This window comes from Danio aesculapii, chromosome 19 (genome assembly GCF_903798145.1).
Source record: "Danio aesculapii chromosome 19, fDanAes4.1, whole genome shotgun sequence".
NCBI classification, from domain to species: domain Eukaryota; kingdom Metazoa; phylum Chordata; class Actinopteri; order Cypriniformes; family Danionidae; genus Danio; species Danio aesculapii.
The window spans coordinates 47,033,477-47,050,043 of record NC_079453.1 but is presented as its reverse complement, the minus strand read 5'-3'; the positions used below and the strand labels follow the sequence as shown (position 1 = coordinate 47,050,043).

The 16,567-nt window shown below is 33.4% G+C and overlaps 1 protein-coding gene across 1 annotated transcript in view; it reads left to right on the top strand.

Moving 5' to 3' along the window:
- Positions 1 to 16,567, top strand: part of csmd3b (CUB and Sushi multiple domains 3b) — a 1,051,207-nt gene that overhangs the window by 552,987 nt on the left and 481,653 nt on the right. Inside the window, exons 14-15 of the mRNA XM_056479206.1 lie at positions 6,869 to 7,195; positions 13,472 to 13,666. Coding sequence (XP_056335181.1) covers positions 6,869 to 7,195; positions 13,472 to 13,666 — 522 coding nt within the window. The remainder of the gene's footprint in view (positions 1 to 6,868; positions 7,196 to 13,471; positions 13,667 to 16,567) is intronic.

Here is a 16,567-nt window from a genome sequence, read left to right as displayed (position 1 = left end):
GTGTCACAATATGGGACATAAGAATAAGACGTGTGTTTGGATATAACTCTTATAACTATTATTGTTCATTTATTCGTTTGCTGGAAATAGTTTTGAAACAAATCTTTGTGCTTAATTAAATATGTAGGCTAATGGATGTCTTCAGTGGAGTGAGTACAACACCGTTTCCTTAATCATAATTCACAAGTAAAGGAGTAAAGTAAAGAGTAAAAGTGAAAGAGGCTGAATGGAGGAGGCTCATTCTTTATCTTCGAGCTGCAGATGCTCTGTTTAACTGTTTTCTTGCTTGTGAAACATTCATTTTTTTTACTTACAAATTCCTCCATGTAAACAGCAAATGCACCATGGCACGACGCAACTGACTCTTAAAGGGAATGGGAAATGAGCCTCTGATTGGTTTAATTAACGTTATGTTCAAAACACACCCGTGACTCATTAAGAGAATAAGCACAACACTGTTAGACCATGCACCGGGGCGCAAAGCCTATTTTTCCGTCCTTAAAATAGCAAAAGTGGATTCAAACACGACCATAAATCTTTTGCGCCATTCACTGTAGACATTGCACCTAGGTTTTTGAATAAGACCCCTATGTGTGGAAAGCTCTGAATGTCCAAAACATCATTCACTCATTTAGGCATACTCATTATCATATTTAATTACTTATAATGTCCAAAACATTGATGTTAATATTAAATGCTAATATTGTGCCAAAATCAGCTTTTTTCCTCAACTATTTACTGGTAAAAAAAAAATAAATAAATAAATATATATATATATATATATATATATTATATTATATTATATTATTTTATATTATATTATATTATATTATATTATATTATATTATATTATATTACATTACATTACATTCATATTATATTATATTATATTATATTATATTATATTATATTATATTATTTTATATTATATTATATTATATTATATTATATTATATCATTTTATATTATATTGTATTATATTATATCATATCATATCATATCATATCATATTATATTATATTATTTTATATTATATTATATTATATTATATTATATTATATTATATTATATTATATTATGTTATGTCATGTCATGTCATGTCATGTCATGTCATGTCATGTCATGTCATGTCATGTCATGTTATGTTATGTTATGTTATGTTATATTATATTATATTATATTATATTATATTATATTATATTATTTATATTATATTATATTATATTATATTATATTATATTATATTATATTATATTATATTACATTACATTCCCTTATATTATATTATATTATATTATATTATATTATATTATATTATATTATATTATATTATATTATATTATGTTATGTTATATTATATTATATTATATTATATTATATTATATTATATTATATTATATTATATTATATATATTATATTATTTTATTATATTATATTATATTATTTTATATTATTTTTATTATATTATATTATATTATATTATATTATGTTATGTTATGTTATGTTATGTTATGTTATGTTATATTATATTATGTTATATTATTTTATTTTATATTATATTATATTATATTATATTATATTATATTATATTATATTATATTATATTATATTATATTATATTATATTATTTTATATTATATTATATTATATTATATTATATTATATTATATTATATTATATTATATTATATTATATTATATTATGTTATATTATTTTATATTATATTATATTATATTATGTTGCTCCATCTGCTGGTGAAAAAGCAGCTGCAGATCTTCAATCTGCAATCAAATCAAATCACTTTTATTGTCACATCAGCAGCAGCACGTGTGCTGTGATGAGTGAAAAGCTTAGGTGCTGGCTCCAGACAGTGCAGAATACAGACAGTGCAAATACAACGACAGTGCAAAATACAGACAGTGCAAAATACAACAGCATACTCCCAAAAAATCAGGACAATGTAAAATTGGCATCTATTGCTTTTCCTGCAGTTCCTGGATATTATGTTGAATTTTAACAGCAGAATTTGAGCCACCGAATTCATGAAAGTGAATTTTTGAACTGAAATAAAATGAACTGAAATCTGCCTTTTGAATATTATACTTTGCATTTTTAAACAGAACTGAATGTTTTGGAAGTTGGATATGAAGTATGGAGATTAGATATGGAAATATGTTTTAAATTGAAATATTCACAGCTTAAATATAATGTTCAGTTTCAGGACCTAAAATTACAAACCCTGGCAATTCAAGTCATTAAAATGCATGCATGTGTTAATTTAATGTATTATTTTTTTCACTTAGTGCTATTCGTCAAGCTTTTTATTTCAATTTTGGCATTGATTTTGTTCCATATAAGCACTTAAAGCAGGATTAAAGAAGCGTTTGTCTTTCATTCTGCTGCATTACTGAGACTATTTCCTCTCTAGATAACCATTTGCTGATTTTAAAGTTCTTAGAAAGATAGCTCAAGATTTACTCATTTAAAAAAAGAATTATATATCTATTTTTCCCTTAACATATTCAAAGTAGAAGAATAGAAAACCTCAAATGGGATTTAAACTAATGGAAGGTGACTAAATGATGACAGAATTGACATTTCAGGGTGAACTATCCCTTTAAGAAACCAGTTTGAAGAGTGTCATTATTCTTGACACCAGTGGCCCAGAAATCACACACTTTCTCTTAAAAGGTTTTTCAGGCCCGTGTTCATGAATTTTCATAAAACTGGATTTTATGAACTCGCCTGTCTGTGCCTTTTCTTCAAAATGAATCTCTGAGGCAGCTAAAATAATTGGCTTATATACAGCTGGCCTGAAGCCGCAGTGACATCTGCTATATTTTGATACTTCACCTGAAGGCTCTTAGCTTTAAAAAAAACATGCATAGCAGAAATTTCTCCATGTCTAATTGGAAGATTGAACAGATCAGCTTTATTTATAGCCTCAAGTCCATTTATGTCATAAACGGCGTGTCAGAAAGTGCAGAACTGAATCAGCTTTGGACTGACAGTCTCCATATGGCATACTAAACACGGCTAAGTGTTGTATTAATACACTGATGGATGACGCTGCATATTTGTATCTGTTGCTTGGACAGTTCTCTAGGATGCTGAAAATCTGGAATATCCAAAACTTCATTCAAAATTAAGCAAAATGTAGCTAAATTTAATTGGGAATTTAATTTAATTTAAAGTGTATTTATTTATTTGTATTTATCTTGTCTTCTTTCTGGAACTTTCCCAGTGATATCTTTCTAATTTTGGTTTATAATCTTTTATTTCTGGTTTTGATCTTCGAGGTCTCGTGAAGTGCTTTAAATGTGCATTCTTTATTTGATGTTTGATGATGTAATCTCAACTGAAACATGAGGACAGGGCAGGACATATAATAGCTCCTCCCTTTTGTAAAAACATCCAATAGGGTTTAGTCTATCACAGCTCTGCCAGTGGGAGTGGTTAAGCTCAAGCGCATCAAATGAAAAGCAAATGAGAATGTTTTGAAGGGGGCGGGGCATGGCAGATACTTAAAAGCATTTGATTGGTCAGAAGATTTGATGAGAAACTGTAAAAAATGCTGGGTTCCAGACAATTCTTTCATTGTGTTCCAACACAAATCGATTAAGTTAACTGAAATATTTCTACTAATTTAAGTTGGTTGAACATAAAACAGTAAGGTTATTCCAAAAAATAAAAATAAATAAGAATTGTGTTGTTTCAACTCTTTTTAAATAAGAAGTTAGAACAAGAAGAACAAACAGCAAAAGTCTTTTTTTGGAGTGTAGTTTTTGGTGATGTCAAAAAAATCATTGAAATCATTGCAAGCTTTGGATATTTATATCAAGTTTATATCTTCTAAATGCAAATTTTGTCACTTATTTGGAGCACACTTGATTAGATATCCTTGCATACTAGCATACTGATGCTAACATCTAAAAAACTTTATTTCTATTAATACTTTATTAATTTTATGGGACCTATACGAATTTGTATGGAGTTGAATGCATAACAAGGACTGCTGTACATGTTGTTATGACATACCAGCACCACAGTTGTCTTTTTGAAAAACATTAATAAAAAATATATATAAAAGTTAATTTACAAAGGCAACAAAATCACTTTTAGAGCTTCCAGAAATAAGCAAAAAGACAGGATCATAATTGTGACAATTAAGAATGCTTCATAACAAGCCTTTGTCTTTCTAATTTAGTTTTCGACTGTTCTGTTTTTTTCTGTTTTTGCTCTCAAATGTCTTGTGAAGGGCTTTAAAATGTGCATTAAAAAAAAACTTTCTTAATGACTTACAAATTTGGTTCAACAGACATACACAACAATTGACAATACAAGATACAAAATGCAAACATTTGTTATTCAATGTTTGATGTAATCTCAACTGAAACATAACAAGAGGGGCAAAATACAGTTGAAGTCAGAATTATTAGCCCCCTTTTTATTTTTATTTTATTTCTTTCCTTTTCAAATTTTTTTTAACAGAGCAAGGAAATTTTCACAGTATGTCTGATGATTTTTTTTCTTCTGGAGAAAGTCTTATTTGTTTTATTTCAGCTAGAATAAAAGCAGTTTAAATTTTTTTGAAAACCATTTTAAGGCCAATATTATTAGCCCCTTTAAGCTATATATCTATATTTTTGATAGTCTACAGAACAAACCATCGTTAAACAATAACTTGCCTAATTACCCTAACCTGCCTAGTTAACCTAATTAATCTAGTTAAAAGGCCTTTAAATGTCACTTTAAGCTGTATAGAAGTGTCTTGAATAATATCTAGTCAAATATTATTTGCTGTCATCATGACAAAGATAAAATAAATCAGTTATTAGAAATGAGTTAATAAAACTATTATGTTTAGAAATGTGTTGAAGAAATCTTCTCTTCGTTAAACCAAAATTGGGAAAAAAAATAAACAAGGAGGCTAATAATACAGGGGCTGATAATTCTGACCTCAACTGTATAGTAGTTCTTCTTCTTTGTAAAAAATAAATAAATAAAAAGCCAATGGTGTTTTAATTTCACAGGACCTTTAAGAATTTATATGCATCATATAAAGTTGGTTTCCAAAAAAACTTTTAGAGCTTCCAGGAATAAACAAACTAAACACGATCATAAAGGAGTCTTTTCAGAATCCTGTTATGACGCATTTAACAGTCATCAGCATCTTAAATCCTTTATAGTTTTTAATATTTTGATTAAAAAACAAAACAAAATGTATGAACATTTATATGTATTAATGTATGCATTATATCAACTTTGCATCAAATAACAGAAAAACAATTACCACTTATGCGAGGCATTTCTAATGCAGTGTCTATGGGGGCACGACAGTTAATCTGACCTTTTTTTCTGTTCTGGCTACTGTTATCAGTCTCACACTGTTTTTTCCTGTTTCTGGAAGTCTTGATAACACCATCATGTAGTTTTTATTTTATTATTGCTCCAAAAAATTATCAGTTTAAAATTATCTTACAAATCAAAATCAATGTGTGCAAGTGGATGGCCTTGTTTCTAGTACTTTGAATGTAACTAAAGGAGTTCCACAGGGTTCAGTATTGGGGTCTCTTCTTTTTGTTATAAATATATAGCTATATATAGTTTAGCTCAGTTCAGTGTGGTTATTAATCACTACTGAGAGTCCAAACACTTGAGAGTAAATCCATCGATGCGCAGCTCTACAGATCTCGAACCATGCAAGGTAATGGAGACAGCGGCGTGGAAAAAACCCAATTGGTGAAAGTGAAGAAAAAAAACCTTGAGAGAAACCAGGCTCAGATGGAATTCTTAATTCTAAAATAGAAGCCTAAAATCCCTTTTAATTTCTTCACCAACTGCTGAATGTGAAAACTAAAGAAAGTGTATCATCAATAAACAATTCCAAGATATTTATACTGGGACACCAATTCAATCTCTGCACCATGAGTAGTAGTAGTAGAACCTAGCTTTTGCTTAGTTTGTTTTGAATTTTAAAATAGCATGTGAAGCTGCTTTGACACAATCTACATTGTAAAAGCGCTATACAAATAAAGGTAAATTGAATTGAATTAAAAATAAGCTGGTTGATGCAACATTTATGTCAATATTGGACTACGGTGATGTTAACTATATGCATGCTTCGTCTCAAAGTCTGCATGTATTGGATACTGTTTACCATGGTGCACTAAGATTTATAACTAATTTTAAATCCCTTACTCATCATTGTGTGCTGTATGCTAGGGTAAGTTGGCCTTTGTCCAGTCATAGGCTCAAGCATTGGCATATCCTTGTTTACATATCTATCCTGGGTTTACTCCCATCATATCTACAGAATTACATTTGTAAAAAGCCTGTTCTTAACTATGGCCTTCAATCACAGGATATTTATTTACTGTCTGTTCCTAAAGTGCGGACTGAGATGGGGAAAAAGGCTTTTAAATACGCAGCACCTATTGCATGGAATAATCTACAAACAAAGTTGCAGTTTAAAGAGTTGATTTCACTTAATGCTTTTAAAAAGACTTTAAATAATTTAGAAGTTGAAACACAGGCTTGTAGAGGATTGAATAGTTTGTCAGTGTGATTCATGTTAACTGTTAATTGTTTTTTGTTTGTTGTTTGTTAGACCCATGTGACGTGTACTGACTAATCTTGGTCAGGACGCTCTTGTAAAAGAGATTTTTAATCTCAATGTGTCTTTCCTGGAAAAATAAAGGTTATAATAATAATAATAATAATAATAATAAACAGGATACTCTCCTATTCGCTGCACTCTAAAATTACCCAACTACGACTAATTGCCACTATTGAGAAATTTCCAGAAATCTCCATTGTGATTGTTGGGATTAAACGTGTTCATTCTGTTGCATTTTGTTCTTTCAGTTCCCTGTCTCTCCAACTTCACTGCTCCCATGGGCACGGTCCTGTCTCCGGATTACCCGGAGGGCTATGGGAACAACCTGAACTGCGTGTGGCTGATCCTATCAGAGCCCGGCAGCCGCATCCACTTGGCCTTCAATGACTTTGACCTGGAGGCTCCATACGACATCCTGACGGTGAAGGATGGAGAAATGCTGGACTCGTCAGTTCTGGGCCGCTTTACCGGGGCAGAGGTGCCCTCACATCTCACCAGCAACAGCAACATCCTGAGGCTGGAGTTCCAGGCGGACCACTCCATGTCCGGCAGAGGATTCAACATCACTTACACCAGTGCGTTTAACTCTCTTAATCAATTCATCTGCATTTGAATTTCAGTGCATTACTGATGGGCATCATGTGTGCATGGAGCATTTGTTGAGCATATATGAGGCATGAGTTCAGCATGAGAGGAAATGTTGATTTTAAAGCATTTGGTGTGATTCATTCAAAATGGACTTCATTCAAAATGATGGTAGTTACTGCCTTTTCTTAACAGCTACGATTGATTGATTGATGGATGGATGGATGGATGGATGGATGGATGGTTTGTTGGATGGTTGGTTGAATTGTTAAATGATTGAACGGTTGATTAATAGATGGATAGATGGATTGTTGGTTGGTTGGTTAAATTGTTGAATGGTTGATTGATGGATAGACGGTTGGGTGATTGGATGGATGGATTTATGGATGGATTTATGGATGGATGGATGGATGGATGGATGGATGGATGGATGGATGGATGGATGGATGGATGGATGGTTGGATGGATGGTTGGTTGGTTGGTTGGTTGGTTGGTTGGTTGGTTGGTTGGATGGTTGGTTGGTTGGTGGATTGATAATAGATGGATGGACGGTTGGTTGGTTGGTTGGTTGGTTGGTTGATGGATTGATGGATGGATGGTTTGTTGGATGGTTGGTTGAATTGTTAAATGATTGAACGGTTGATTAATAGATGGATAGATGGATTGTTGGTTGATTGGTTAAATTGTTGAATGGTTGATTGATGGATAGACGGTTGGGTGATTGGATGGATGGATTTATGGATGGATGGATGGATGGATGGATGGATGGATGGATGGTTGGATGGATGGTTGGTTGGTTGGATGGTTGGTTGATTGGTTGGTTGGTTGGTTGGTGGATTGATAATAGATGGATGGACGTTTGGTTGGTTGGTTGGTTGGTTGGTTGGTTGGTTGGTTGGTTGGTTGGATGGATGGTTGGTTGATTGGTTGGTTGGTGGATTGATAATAGATGGATGGATGGTTGGTTGGTTGGTTGGTTGGTTGGTTGGTTGGTGGATTGATAATAGATGGATGGATGGTTGGTTGGTTGGTTGGTTGGTTAATTGATTGACGGATGGAATTAATTGATGGATGGTTGGTTGGTTGAATGGTGGATGGATGGTTGGTTGGTTGGTTGAATGATTGGTGGGTTGATTGATTGATTGGTGGATGGATGGATGGCTAGATGGTTTATTGGTTGGTTGGTTGGTTAAATAATTGATAGATGGGTGGATGGTTGGTTGGTTGAATGATTGGTTGGTTGATTGATTGATTGATTGATTGATTGATTGATTGATTGATGATTGATTGATTGATTGATTGATTGATTGATTGATTGATTGATTGATTGATAAGGTTTTTTTACAGGACATTTAGTCATAGGTTTTAGTCTTTTGCTCAAAATATCCATGTACAGTATGTATAGTCAAACAGAATTAGCATTTTGTTATTAATATTTTAAGGTAAATTACATTTATTCCAAAAAGCTCTTAATCTTAATAAAATTATTATTATTGTTATTTATAATCAGAGTTTTATAGAGAATATTTTAGAGCTAGCAATGTTTATAAATCATCTCTCTTTCAGTCTAAATAATTACATGTAAATAGGTTTGTACAAAATGTCAATATTTAGTCAAAAACTTATTATAGTATTTTTTTTCTTTAATAAAAGTATCCTTTATATTTAGATACTTTCAGTTACTATAGATACTATAAATATTGACTATATTTATAAATATTTATTTATGTCTAGTATAACTATTTTAATTAACAATATGTAATAAATCTGTATTTTCATAATTTTTATGAAATTGTGCTTTAAGTTTAATCAGTACTATTTATGAAATGTCATTTGTTCAGTCTGTTCAGTCTAAATATTAAGTATATATATTTTATTCCAAATAATAATATTTATTCAAATGATCAGTACATTTATTCTTTTTTCTTGTATATTGGTAATATTTCTATTGTCTAAATATTGTTTTAGTATAAAATATCCACACACACACACACACACACGCACACACGCACACACACACACACACACACACTCATACAAATTTAGACTGAATAAAGGATATTAAACAAAGGTCACTATAAATTTTTTTATTAGTATCAACATTTTTTTGATAATTTACAGCATCTTCAATCAAATGCTAGTATAATAATTAATCTTTCTGCTCACGCACAAACATGACTTTAATCTACACAATGACTTCTTGATGGACTTTCTTTAAGGAGATCTGAAATGTCACTTAAAAGTCCTTAAAGTGGCCATCAGTTTGCATGCATATTAGGGTATCCTTAAAGCCCCACACTAATACGAAGTTCTTAAGCAGACTGACACGCAACTATTGTCTGTTAAGAGCTGTCAAGACCATGATGGAGAACGTTAAATCTGTATTCATTCTGACAAACGTCATGTCCTTCTTGTGGGCCTGTCCTGTCACTAGACATCCATCAGACGCTCTGGCTATTGCAGGGACAGCGGCTTTCTTGGCCACTCGCCTTGAGCCTCCAGATATGCTTCATGGAGTTATGATAAAAACAGCTGGAAGGTCAACAACTTTAAAGTAGCACTGAAGTTCAACTTTGATTCGAGTGTTAGCATCAGTGTGTTTGTCTTAAAGAAGTAATTCACTTTAAGAATGAAGAAGTTTCACTTAATTGTGACCATCAACTGTTTCAATACTTAGATTTTTTTAGAAGAAAGAAAATAAAACAGTTTAATGTTTGGAACACATGGAGAAAATGTTGACAGATTATTATTTTTTTAGTATGGAAGTGAACTATTCTATTATACTCTCACCGGCCACTTTATTAGGTACACCTTACTAGTACCGGGTTGGACCCGTTTTGCCTTGAGAACTGCCTTAATTCTTCATGGCATAGAGTCAACAAGGTACTGGGAATATTCCTCAGAGATTTTGGTCCATATTGATATGATTGCATCACGCAGTTGCTGCAGATTTGTTGGCTGCACATCCATGATGCGAATCTCCCGTTCCACAACATTCCAAAGGTGCTCTAATGTATTGATATATAGTGAACTCATTGTCATGTTCAAGAAACCAGTGTGAGATGATTCGTGCTTTAGCCATCACTGTAGTCATGAAGTGATGGACATGGTCAGCAAAAATACTCAGGTAGGCTGTTGTGATGATCAATTTGTACTAATGGGACCGAAGTGTGAAAATTGTAGCCTCAGTTTCCTGTTCTTAGCTGACAGAAGTGGCACCCGGTGTTGTCTTCTGCTGCTGTAGCCCATCTGCCTCAAGGTTGGACGTGTTGTGTGCTTCAGAGATGCTCTTCTGCATACCTCGGTTGTAACAGGTGGTTATTTGAGTTACTGTTGCCTTTCTATTAGCTCGAACCAGTCTGGCCATTCTCCTCTGTCCATCAACAAGGCATTTGTGTACAGAACTGCCCCTCAATGGATATCTTCTCTTTTTCGGACCATTCTCTGTAAACCCTAGAGAGGGTTGTGTGTGAAAATCCCAGTAGATCAGCAGTTTCTGAAATACTCAGACCAGCCTGACTGGCACCATAACCATGCCACGTTCAAAGTGACTTAAATCCCCTTTCATCCCTTTTCTGATCCTTGTTTTAATCTGCAGCAGATCGTCTCGACCATATCTACATGCCTAAACATATTGAGTTGCTTCCATGTGATTGGCTGATTAGAAATTTGCGTTACAAGCAATTCGACAGGTGTACCTAATAAAAGTGGCCGCTGAGTGTTTATAAGCATGCTCCATAATGCTCCAAATCACTGCTAAAATACACATTTAGAAGATGTAAGCATACATAGCTTGCAGTATCAGACTTCCACCAATATGGATAAACAATTAATATCCTCACAGAAAACTTCAGCTGATCTTCTGACCAATCACATGCTCTAATATTATCTGCAGTATCTCGCCGCACAATTATTATCCCTACAGTGAAATAAAAAACAAATACTAATAATATTTGTTGCAAGTTTCTAGTTTAATGGAGATAACACAATTTTAAACATAATAGTTTTATAACTTTCTAATAACTGATTACTTTTATCTTTGCTATGATGACAGCACATAATATTTGACTAGATATTTTGCAAGATACTAGTATTGAGCTTAAAGTGCAATTTAAATGCTTAAGTGGGTTAATTAGGCAAATTAGATCAATTAGGCAAGTCATTGGACAACAGTGGTTTGTTTAGTAGACAATCGAAATATAAATAAACAGACTTAACAGAATAAACAGACTCAGCAATGCGATTATATATTGGCAGAACTGTAATAACAAAACACTAGTGGCTAATTTTAAAGGGGAGGGGCTACTCATTATGCCCCGCCCTATCAGCATATTTAATTTGAAATGACATCACACGTTGAACAAAACTGCACAGTCTAGGTCTCATTTAATGCCAATTAACAAGACTTGGAGTACAAACCTGTCTTACAAAGCACCATGGATTCTCATTATTTTGATTTTGAGACCAAAGACGTTTCCACTTAGTCCACTTATGACAGGGGTGTCCAAACTCGGTCCTGGAGGGCCGGTGTCCTGCAGATTTTAGCTCCAACTTGCCTCAACAAACCTGCACGGATGTTTCTAGAAAGCCTAGTAAGTGCTTGATTAGCTAGCCCAGGTGTGTCTGATTGGGGTTGGAACTAAACTTTGCAGGACACCGGCCCTCCAGGACCGAGCTTGGACATGCCTGACTTATGACTCCAGTTATAACAGGTAACTTTTTTTTGTGCTTGTAGGTAGATTTTTCTTTGCAGCAGCAGATTAACAGTAACATACAAACAGCTACACTGTAAAAACAGTCCAAAAGTCTTCTGGGCATTCTTTTGACAAAATGATTATTATTTATACAGGGTGTCCGCGGAGTCTTAAAATGTCTTAAATCTCAAAATCTAAATTTTAGGCCTTCAAAAGTCTGAAATTTACAGAAATTTGTGTTGCAGGCCTTATTTATTTTTTTAAACAGGTCTTAATTTTCCTTTATTCATGTATTGCTACCCAATCTGGTCAAAACCCATACAATCACCAACAATCCATCTTAATAAAACTTTAAACTTTTTTATTTAAAAAGGTCATTTTAACTATTATTTTCCTTACAATAACATTTGTTTAAAAGTGCTCCATGTATTTACTGCTGGGGACACTAGCCTAGACAGATGGTTGTGCATTAATTTAGTTTAATATAGGTTTTAAAACACTAAATTAAACTTAAAATTTTAAACTAAATTTTAAACTTTATTTTAAAGAAAGTTTTATGTTGGATACAAGTAGAGCTTGCTTGTTTTTACACAGTATTTTAAAATAGCTTGCTAAAAATATATATAAAATATTTAAATAGTTTTATTATTAAATTATTATTATTGTATTATCAAAAATTATTATTTATTTTGATAGGGCAAATAAAAATATTTTCCATCTGGGCCATTTAAAAGAATTCTTAGCATTTAGCCCTGTATGAGTCTAAAATTTAACTCATAATAGTCTTACAAATGTCTTTAAAAGTCTTAAATTTAACTCAGTGAAGCCTGCAGAAACCCTGTTTACATTTAGTCAGCAGTATTTTTTCAGTCTAAATATTTTAAATGTAAATGTTTTGTACATAAAGGTCAAAATTTAGGCAAGTGTTTGGTATAGTAGTTTCTTTAGTTGTTGCTTTTTTTTATTAAAGTATCCTGTATATTTAGCCAACAATATTTAGAAATAGTATAAAAAATAAGTGTAAACATTTTCTGTAAATTAGCAGTTTTCCATATTTTGTGATTCATGTATTTATTGTTATTTCCCCTCATTTATTGATGCTTTTGAGTCGCATTATGAGACCTTGATCTTTCTTTCAACAACTTTTAACCTTGAAAAGTTAGAAAAATTGACGTTTATGAACATTTTTAATAGTTTAAAGTGCTATATTGTCTGTGTTGGTGTTGTATATTGCGCTACAACCACCTTGTAATAAACTGCACTACATTTTCTGTTATTTTATAGACTTATTTCTCTAGATATTACTTCTTATACATTAGAATATTTCAAACTACTAAATTGTAAATAAAAGTCACTTTGTTAAACCGTAGAGTTGAAATTTCAACTTCAAAAGTCAACAGAGCAGAGATCAACATCTTTTAATGCAATTCACAACTGTAAATAAACGAAAAACACTTGTGAGATATGGAAACAGTGTACAGTGTTTCTTTTTTACAGTGTACCCAGTAAAAGCATCTTCATGACACTTTTTAGTTCCAGATGACTGTCTTAGTATATCATTCCCTCTTTCAGCGTTTGGCCATAACGAGTGTCCAGATCCCGGCGTCCCACTGAATGCCAGGCGTTTTGGTGACAGTTTCCAGCTGGGCAGCTCCATCTCCATCATCTGTGAGGATGGCTTCATTAAGACCCAGGGAGCCGAAACCATCACTTGTGAGCTGAACGGTGGAAAGGTGATGTGGAGCGGCCCCATCCCAAAATGTGAAGGTATTTATTAAGCCCAGCTGCCAGCAGAAGTGGACAGGAGTCCCAAATGCAGGGTGTCTGTGGGATCTTAAAAAGTCTTAAAATGTCTTAAGTCTAAAAAAACTCAATCTCAGGCCTTAAAAAGTCTACTGATATTTGTGTTGTAGGTCTTAAATCTTTTTTTAAGAGGTCTTAATTCTTCCTTTGTTCATGTATAGCTACCTCTCTATAAGTCTTTTAACTTTTTATTTGAAAAAAACATTTAATTTTTAACTCTATTTGCCATAATAGTTTGATTAGTTTACTTATGAGAACATTTGTTTAATAGTTCATTAGGTATAATTCTTCTTCTTCATCTTCTTCTTCTTCATCTTCTTGTTCTTCTCCTTCTTCGTCTTCGTCTTCTTCTTCTTCTTCTTCTTCTTCTTCTTCTTCTTCTTCTTCTTCTTCTTCTTCTTCTTCTTCTTCTTATTATTATTATTATTATTATTATTATTATTGTATCATTAAATGTATTAAATTATAATCATTTTTAAAGGACAAGTGGAAATGTTTGAAACTGGTATATTAGAAAAAAATGCCTGGCATTTAGAACTGTGTTGTAAAAAAATGAAGATTTCAGTCTATCCGGGTCACGGCACCAAGTTGTAAAAAAAAAAAAAAAGATTTCAGTATATCCGGGTCACGGCACCAAGCTGTTGAAAAAAATGAAGATTTCAGTTTTTATCCAGGTCACGGCACCAAGCTGATGGAAAAAACTTGGATTTCAGTTTTTTATCCGGGTCACCAAGCTGATGGAAAAAACTAAGATGTATGTCTTTATCCAGGTAACGGCACCAAGTTGTTGGAAAAAATGAAGATCTCGGTCTTTATTCAGGTCACGGCACTAAGCTGATGGAAAAAAATGAAGATTTCCGTTTTTATCCAGGTCAGGGCACCAAATTGATGGAAAAAATCAAGATCTCAGTCTTTATCCGGGTCACAGTACCAAGCTGATGAAAAACAAGAAGATTTCAACTTGTATCCAGGTCACGGCACCCAGCTGATGGAAAAAATGAGGATTTCAGTCTTTATCCAGGTCCCGGCACCAAGTTGATGGAAAAAATGAAGATTTCAGTCTTTATCCGGGTCATGGCACCAAGCTGATGGAAAAATTTAGATTTCTGGTTTTATCCGGGTCACGGTACCAAGTTGATAGAAAAAATTAAGATTTCAGTCTTTGTCCGGTTCACGGCACCAAGTTGTTGGAAAAAAATTAAGATTTCGGTCTTTATCCGGGTCACGGCACCAAGCTGATAAAAAAAAAAAAAAAGATTGCGGTCTTTATCCGGGTCACGGCACCAAGCTGATGGAAAAAAATTAAGATTTCGGTCTTTATCCGGGTCACGGCACCAAGCTGATTAAAAAAAAAAAAAAAAGATTGCGGTCTTTATCCGGGTCACGGCACCAAGCTGATGGAAAAAAATTAAGATTTCGGTCTTTATCCGGGTCACGGCACCAAGCTGATGGAAAAAAATAAAGATTTCGGTCTTTATCCGGGTCACGGCACCAAGCTGATGGAAAAAAATTAAGATTTCGGTCTTTATCCGGGTCACGGCACCAAGCTGATGGAAAAAAATTAAGATTTCGGTCTTTATCCGGGTCACGGCACCAAGCTGATAGAAAAAAATAAAGATTTCCGTCTTTATCTAGGTCACGGCACCAAGCTGATGGAAAAAAAATGAAGATTTCCCTTTTATCAGGGTCACGGCACCAAGCTGATGGAAAAAATGAAGGTTTCAGTCTGCATCCACGTCACAGCACCAAGCTGTTGGAAAAAAGGAAGATTTCGGTCTTTATCCGGATCACGGCACCAAGCTGATGGAAAAAATTAAGATTTCGGTCTTTATCTGGGTCACAGCACCATGTTGTTGTAAAAAATGAGAACCAAGTGCAGGAGACTCGAACAAACATAATTTCTTTATTTAAACGTGCAGTCAAACAGCGTCTTCAAGAAGTCCATGACTCTACAAGAGCCTACAGGAGTCTCTTACAAGTCTACAGTCTGCAAATTTAACAAGTCTGATTTGAGACAAAGATGTCCTATCTATAATATGTTTTTAGGAGGAGGGGAGTGGCTAGGTGGAGGTTTCTAAGAATGCAAATGAAGTACTGGAGTCAACAAGATAAACTGCATTTCCCAGCCTTGACCTCATCAACATTACAGTCCCCATTCATAGGAATAGGTGTGAATTTAATCAGCTATTCGAGACGTTGTCCCGTAGTCAGGAAGTGCATAAAGACAAAGGTTAAAATGCCTCCAACACTTGGTCTGCTATAGTTTTGAATGAAATGACAAATCTAAAAACCAAAGAATAGGACTTTTCAGCTAAATGTATACATTTTTATTTCCACAACCTGTATATGCTTAAATTTCATTCAATATGCTCTTAAAAATGCTTTAAAAGTATTAAAATTAACTTGGTTAAACCTGCAGAAACCCTGCAATTAAGTGGACAGTTAGGCCTAGTTGTTTTTAGTGTGTGACTTTAAATGGAGTAGACAGTCACCTGTGGGTCACAGAGATGAGGGTTAATAGGGCATGTAAACCGGAGGGTGTGTGGTGCTGAACAGCCTGTCATCCGATATTAAGATCCTTGTCAATCCGTTGTATTTTGCCCAGCGTGTTTCTAATTATGCTGTAACACTATTCATATGGTCAAAGAAACAGAGTGACAGACTAACAGTCGCCCACCAGCCATCCTAACACCTTACTCTAGCTTCTGTGGGATTTTGTAGATGCAAGTATGTAAAGTGATGTATAATGTCAAATAGTTTAGTTTGTTTAAAGTAAAATCTACTCAGTTACACAATTTCTAAAATATATATTAAAATAATGACTCTGGGACTTTATAAAGTGTGGTATAATGTATAGTAGAACCT